This window comes from Dermacentor variabilis, chromosome 6, assembly GCF_050947875.1.
Source record: "Dermacentor variabilis isolate Ectoservices chromosome 6, ASM5094787v1, whole genome shotgun sequence".
NCBI classification, from domain to species: Eukaryota; Metazoa; Arthropoda; class Arachnida; order Ixodida; family Ixodidae; genus Dermacentor; species Dermacentor variabilis.
The window spans coordinates 114,717,300-114,724,672 of NC_134573.1; the positions used below are offsets into that span (position 1 = coordinate 114,717,300).

Consider the following 7,373-nt stretch of genomic DNA (forward strand, 5'->3'; position numbering starts at 1 on the left):
GTGGTTGCGTTGTATTACACGATGGTTCACAGAGCGAACGCAGACAAAGAACGTCGAGAGAGGCGTCGAATGAACCCTTTTGCTTCCCTTGGTCTACGTTCACGCTGTCAAACATCCTGCATCAACACCTACTAATCTGGTCGCATAACTTACTGCGTTGTATTCCACCCGGCGTCACGACATGTTGAAATTGCATTGCATCATGTTACGCGTCAAGGCATGTGAGATGTGCGCCGCGTAGTCTTATACCTCTGTTTACTCTTCGGTGCATGATTTGACGCTTCATGACGAGGTACTAACCACTGATGACGAAACCAATCGCAGACCTACGCGCGCAGCTGCAGCCGAGCGACGTCGTGCTCAGCAGATCGCTATGCAGATTCCAGCAAAAAGCGCAGCTCGTCGTCGACGCCGGGTGGACAGTTCGTTCTTCTGAAATCTATGCAAAGTGAATTATTCACCGCGAACACTCTCAAGTGCGTGCTACCGATAATGGAGCTCTCATGGAGCTGCTCCTCCAGCTTACGCTGTGACTGTGCTGCGTGTGCCGCGAAGGCCTGTGACTTTTTCTACGCCTATATCGATTTCCTGGTACCCATGCTACGTGTGAACAAACCATTTGCCTGACAACACTGAAAAGTTGAAGGCTTCTAGAAATGGTCCTTTTCCGCCTTCAACTTCCTTGTGAACAAGGCTCCCGTGCGGGAGCCGGAACATCTTTCCTTTTATAAACTTTCGTGGTCGTTGTCCGCTTTTTACTGTTGTCGTGTCTATTCGCGACCAGACGGGTTCCTGTCGTATTCTTGGTTTCAGACTATTTATGTGAAATTAATTCCATTGCCGGAAAATCTATGTTTCTTGTTCCAGTAGCCACTCATTTTTTTCCACTACATATTTATTAGGCATTTTTTACCATTACTAAATCCTTGCCTCGTACAGGTTTACTATGACATCTTTTTACCATTCCTAAATCCTTGTGCCTCGTACAGGCTTACTAGGACATCTTTTTTTTTACCATTCCTAAATCCTTGCGCCTCGTACAGGTTTACTAGGACATCCGGATGAATGCCGCGACAAAGAAAATATTGCCCACGGTTTCCCTGCTATCTCCGCACGTATTGTCGTTATCGGCAAATCTTACTATAATCCCTTGTTGTTAGGTACCCTGATCTGGGGCCGTATAACGTAAAACTATCCAGTATGTTTTTATTCCAATCACCCGACGTCAAATTTGCGTAACCGCCGACGCAAGCATCGGGCGGTCACCCGCAGGGTTCCTGAACAAACCAATCAAATGCTCCCCTCGTTGATAGGAATTCACTTTTTTGCTTGAAAAACAAATAACATTGCCTGCACTGAGCGGCTTGTCTTATTAAATTGGCTCACAAGAGGCGAGGAGCATGCTCAAGTGGAGAGGGACTCGATGGGGCAGAGCCACTGCACTGAATATCGATAACCGGATGAATAGGGTGGTGCCGGCGTCTGCGATTGGTCCGCTTTCTCTTATGGCGTTTTTCAGTGGTCGATCTGGAGCAGCCGCCGAAATTTTCGAGCGAGCGCTCGGCTCTCACAAATCCGAATCTGCCAGCGGAGCGCACGGACACTCCAAGAGAGATCACACAGCAAGTCAGCGTACACGTTGTAAGAGTTGAGGAGGACGTCGGGATGAAAAACTTGGAAGGTTTATTTACATTATTTACAGTGAGAGTCAATTAACAGTCTTACAGTCATTACGGGCCGGCAGCAACTCGGACGCTGCGGCCCGTGGCAAGAAGCTCGCAAGAGATGAATCAAGGAATGCTCTAGGAATGCTCCCCTGCTGCTCCCGGTCTGCGTCTTTTAAGCCCTTCGGTGTCTCCAAGACACGTCACGTTCGGCCAATGGGAGAACCCGCTCAGGTGACGCCATTTTCGGCCAATCGGCGAGCCCACTCGGGTGTCGTCATTTTCGGCCAATGGCAGGCGCTCGTGCGATGGTGTCACACCCGGCGGAGAGGGTCGCCGCTGGGTCCCCAATTGTCCGAGGGCTTACTTCTCCCTGCGGTCTTGCCTTGCTGACTTGCAATGCGCCTTCACAATAGGCAGATGGGGGCGACGCTGCCAGGTTTTCACGGTGCATTACAGCCGTCATGCTTCGGGACCCACTTTACCTGCAACAATGTCAGGCTCTCGCTTCACTTTCGGGAAGAGTCAAGCAGTGAATAGCTCCACCTGCGGCACACGAAGTGGGGGCCGCCAACTTGTTTGCTCGTGCCGCGCCTCAGGAATGGGGTATCCGTGCTTCTTCGCTCCTTAATTATCTGTGGTGCGATTCGATGTGGTCAGGTGAACTCGAAGTAGGCTCAGGAAACGGCCCCGTATCTAACAACGTGACACAAACCGGTTCCGGAAACTATGCCCGACTTCCGCTCAATACGTTTCCCCGGCAATCAAAGCATCTGTCCCACGTGTGTAATTTGACCGCGGCAGCACAGAACAACTACGCAGCAGTCGCAGAGTACGTAATTTTGATGTCGCGCCCGCAAGGAGTCTGCAGGGACAACGTAGAGTTGACGCCTGCTGTGCGTCGGCTGTTACTGATCTCCTCAGGGAAGGTGGAAATGAGTCCAACGGTAAGTAACATTCACTTGAAATGGAACGTAGCATCAAATTACGCGTGGCATTCAAGGCTAGTAAATTAAACAGCGGTCTAGGTGCATCTCAAGGCAAAAGAAATAAGCGCAGGCAAAATATCGGAGCAGTGTAAACCGCATTTTTGCCCCCTTGATTCATGCTCCGGCAGCATGCAGTGTGGTCCTGATTCCGGATAACTTCCGGTCATGCATTTTATACAGTCAAGTTACCCAACAAAAAAGTGTTGTCGCATAGTATATTACGAGCACGTGTTCTTGATGAAGCGTATGCTCAGATATAAATAATATGCTTCATGCGTCGAGCTCGCGTATGCAGCTTTCTTGTTATATATAACAGCACAGTTCGCTTGTCAAATATTTTAATTATGCAGCAAAACTCATGCCAGCTCAAGAGGTATACATTTATAGGATATTGTAAATTGTGCTGCTTAGAGGAATTTACCGGCAACGATAGCCTTTCGCAAAATATGTAAACACAAAAACGGTCTACAGGGGTCACGTATTGGCCTCTGTAAAGATCCCACTGTTTTATACACCTACACACGCGCACTGTCGTGTATTTCGCAATGCGCAGATTATATCGACCCTCTTTAGAAAAAGCATGGCGAGCTTCGTGCGATCCGAAGTGGTTTTTATTTTTTTACTTATCTTTAACAGACCTCGTTGCTTTTAATTCTGCCCGCAAGATTTTATTCTTGTTTTCTGCTTTCTGTACATGAAGGTGCTACCGATTGCGACGCCAACGCTACGACCACTGAAGAACACAGTGGATTTTCAATAAATGGCCAGTTGTTCTGCGCTCAACAAAAGTCTGTACATAACTACTTTCTACGGCGAGCTCTGTTAAGCTTTTCTTTCATGGAAAGTCCGCACATTGTACCGTTCTCCTTTCACTATAAGACCCGGCGCGCCCGCTATCCCTCTTTGTTACAAAAATAAGAAAAAGAAAGGGTCCGACTCCTCCACCACGGCTCTACAAGTCCTTTATTTATTTTTTTGTGGCTTTGAGGAAAAAATATTAAGATTAGGTGTGTTTATTTCTACGAGAAGCTTGAGATGCCCAATCATGTTCACTAAACTAAAACATTACGGTTTTTATGCTTGCTCCTTGACCTTCTCAAGTGCTAATTCAAACACCGGAAACAATGAGCAAGAATTTCAGAAGACACTCAAGAGCTGCTAAATTTAGGAGCAGGCATCCCCCAGAGGAGCACTTGGAGCTATAGTTCAGTGTGTTAACTCATATATGAACAATGTATTAAAAATATGTGCAGCCATATACATTATGGGCAGGGGCCTTTGCCAAGATGCTAAAGAGACGTTCTTTTCCGTTGTCGTCGCCCTTGTACTATTTGTTTTGTAAAGAGTGCTCAAATACATTACTGATGGGCAAAAATATAGGAGGCAATGACTCAATAACCAACACTTAAAGATCATGCCTCATGCCTGAAGAATTTACGTGTGCTGTCACGCCTATCTTTATGGTTTATTTACATTAGTGCTTTTGAACTATAACGAACACAGGTTCCGCTGCATCCATTGGTGTACCTGCTAAGTGGGGCTGGCCAGTTAAGAAAGGCTGCTGCACGTGGTAAGCATGCTTGCAATACAATCATCATTGGTTCTAATGGAAGCGGAGAGGGGGGCACAGCTTACGGTTGCTTTCCTGAAGAGACCCTTTGTTTATTTTGCGACGTCTATAAATTTATACCCAAACAAGCTCCTTAGCTTCGAAAAACACCTTTACGAAGTCGCAAACGATATGTAAACTGTGTGAATTTTTTTCCATCGGCTAATTGCTGCAGGGGGATACCCACCATCATTCGTTGTCATCATCATCATCAGCCTGGTTACGCCCACTGCAGGGCAAAGGCCTCTCCCATACTTCTCCAACAACCCCGGTCATGTACTAATTGTGGCCATGCCGTCCCTGCAAACTTCTTAATCTCATCCGCCCACCTAACTTTCTGCCGCCCCCTGCTACGCTTCCCTTCCCTTGGGATCCAGTCCGTAACCCTTAATGACCATCGGTTATCTTCCCTCCTCATTACATGTCCTGCCCATGCCAATTTCTTTTTCTTGATTTCAACTAAGATGTCATTAACTCGCGTTTGTTCCCTCACCCAATCTGCTCTTTTCTTACCCCTTAACGTTACACCCATCATCCTTCTTTCCATAGCTCGTTGCGTCGTCCTCAATTTAAGTAGAACCCTTTTCGTAAGCCTCCAGGTTTCTGCCCCGTAGGTGAGTACTGGTAAGACACAGCTATTATACACTTTTCTCTTGAAGGATAATGGCAACCTGCTGTTCATGATCTAAGATTGCCTGCCAAACGCACCCCAGCCCATTCTTATTCTTCCGATTATTTCCGTCTCATGATCCGGATCCGCCGTCACTACCTGCCCTAAGTAGATGTATTCGCTTACCACTTCCAGTGCCTCGCTACCTATCGTAAACTGGTGTTCTCTTCCGAGACTGTTAAACATTACTTTAGTTTTCTGCAGATTAATTTTTAGACCCACTCTTCTGCTTTGCATGTCCAGGTCAGTGAGCATGCATTGCAATAGGTCTCCTGAGTTACTAAGCAAGGCAATATCATCAGCGAATCGCAAGTTACTAAGGTATTCTCCATTAACTTTCATCCCCAATTCTTCCCAATCCAGGTCTCTGAATAACTCCTGTAAACACGCTGTGAATAGCATTGGAGACATCGTATCTCCCTGCCTGATGCCTTCCTTTATTGGGATTTTGTTGCTTTCTTTGTGGAGGACTACGGTGGCTGTGGAGCAGCTGTAGATATCTTTCAGTATTTTACGGCTCGTCTACACCCTGATTCCGTAATGCCTCCATGACTGCTGAGGTTTCGACAGAATCCTCAGCAGTCATGGAGGCATTACGTTGTATACAGCTACAAAGCATGTGTGGATACGGCAAAAGTCGCTCCAGGTTGGGGATAAGCAGTCTGCTGCTCAGAATAGGCTGCCCCATTAACTAAAGGCTAACCTTTATTTTTTCTCGAAAACACAATTTTGTGCCCCAGTTAAATTAAATTGTGGGGTTTTGCGGGCCAAAACCACTTTCTGATTATGAGGCACGCCGTAGTGGACTCCGGAAATTTCGACCACCCGGGGTTCTTTAATATGCACCTAAATCTAAGAACACGGGTGTTTTCGCAGTTCGCCACCATTGAAATGCGGCCGCCGTGGCCGGGATTCGATCCCGCGACCTTGTGCTCAGCAGCCTAACACCATAGTCGCTGAGCAACCACGGCGGGTAATGTTGTCCCCCACAAAACCAGTCTGTGGTATCGCCACTGATCATTCTCTATAAGTGAAATGCTTTGTGCAGGTAAATGGCAGCCAAGAACAGCAGCCTAACACCATAGCTCAGCTGCCTAACACCATAGTCGCTGAGCAACCATGGCGGGTAATGTTGTCCCCCTCAAAGCCAGTCTGTGGTATCGCCACTGATCATTCTCTATAAGTGAAATGCTTTGTGCAGGTAAATGGCGGCCAAGAACAGTATGTAGCTAATATGGTTTAAGACAAACATATAGAAAATTTTCCAATATGATGAACAGTTGAAACTTGTACTTGGTTTAGAGTGATTCAGTTTGCTCCTGTTAGAACAACATTCTCTAAACTGGATCCCAAACTTTTTGCATGTTCATCTAATAGGACATTGCGGTATGTACTGTATATTATGTTACATTTATATGGATGCTTTAACAGACACACATATACACAATATTCCTGCGCTGCTTTCTTTCCCTTAGGTGCAACTCAAACTTCATTGCTGAAGGAAGTATGCCTTTTTTAACAAGGTTAGTGCTGGGCACAGCAAATGAAATGGTTATGAATGATGACAATTTATTTTGCTCTTGTACATTCCAGCTCCGGAGTTCGAGTGGACAAGCGGGGAGACAAAGCTGCTGCTTGATTTGTATAGCACTTATTTTCCTCAAGTGCGCCCTTTAAAAAAATTCAGAAACAAGAAAGCTATCTTTGAAAAGATTGCAGTAGAGCTGCAATGCAGAATTGGTACGGACAAGAGCGGAGAGCAGTGCTGCACGAGATACAAGAAAGTGCTAAAGAGGAAAAATGTAGAAGCTGTCGAAAACAACACATCTGGCAATTCTCCAGCTGATGTCCCCTATGAAGATGAGCTGGATAAGATCAGGTGGCTCGACGACAGCCTGGAACCAGAGGTAGTGAGGGATGCGAGCGGTGTGGTGTCAAGAAAGACATACCCACATTCGCCAGCATCAGAGTCCGTCTGCCATGGCATGTCTAGCCCTGCAAGTGCAACTAGTAGTGCCACAGAGACTCCAACTTGTTCCCTTGAGCAGGAGCAGCAGCCAAGAGATGATGGTAGAAAAAATCGCCCAACTACAGTTCGGATGCTACAAATGGCTGCGTTCTTGGAGAACGTAGTAGAAATTGAAGAGCGCAGGGCGAAGCGAAAAGCAGAGACATAAAAAAAAGAAAGGCGACTTGAAAAGGATGCAGAGGCGGGACCAAATGCATGCAGAAAAGATGAGCCTTCTGTGGGAAGCTTTCGGTTTAGACAATAATGATTGCATTAAACATTTATTACACTTTAAAGATGGTGCTCCTTGACATTACTAAGAATATTGGACGCATTCCTTAAAAAAAATAAAGCAATCACACTTTGACAATGCATAACATTGCAGATGCATGTACATAACACCGCTTTTCCCCCTCTTGCACTCCACTCAGAC

The 7,373-nt window shown here is 46.3% G+C and overlaps 1 protein-coding gene across 1 annotated transcript; it reads left to right on the forward strand.

The window, feature by feature from the left end:
• The first annotated feature begins 1,750 nt into the window (after positions 1 to 1,750).
• On the forward strand, positions 1,751 to 7,109 carry LOC142586262 (uncharacterized). The gene is made up of 4 exons (XM_075697509.1): positions 1,751 to 1,898; positions 2,549 to 2,611; positions 4,157 to 4,223; positions 6,526 to 7,109. Exons 1-4 carry the CDS (start codon positions 1,809 to 1,811, stop codon positions 7,107 to 7,109), a joined length of 804 nt encoding a protein of 267 aa, XP_075553624.1. The 5' UTR covers positions 1,751 to 1,808.
• Positions 7,110 to 7,373: the final 264 nt, after the last annotated feature.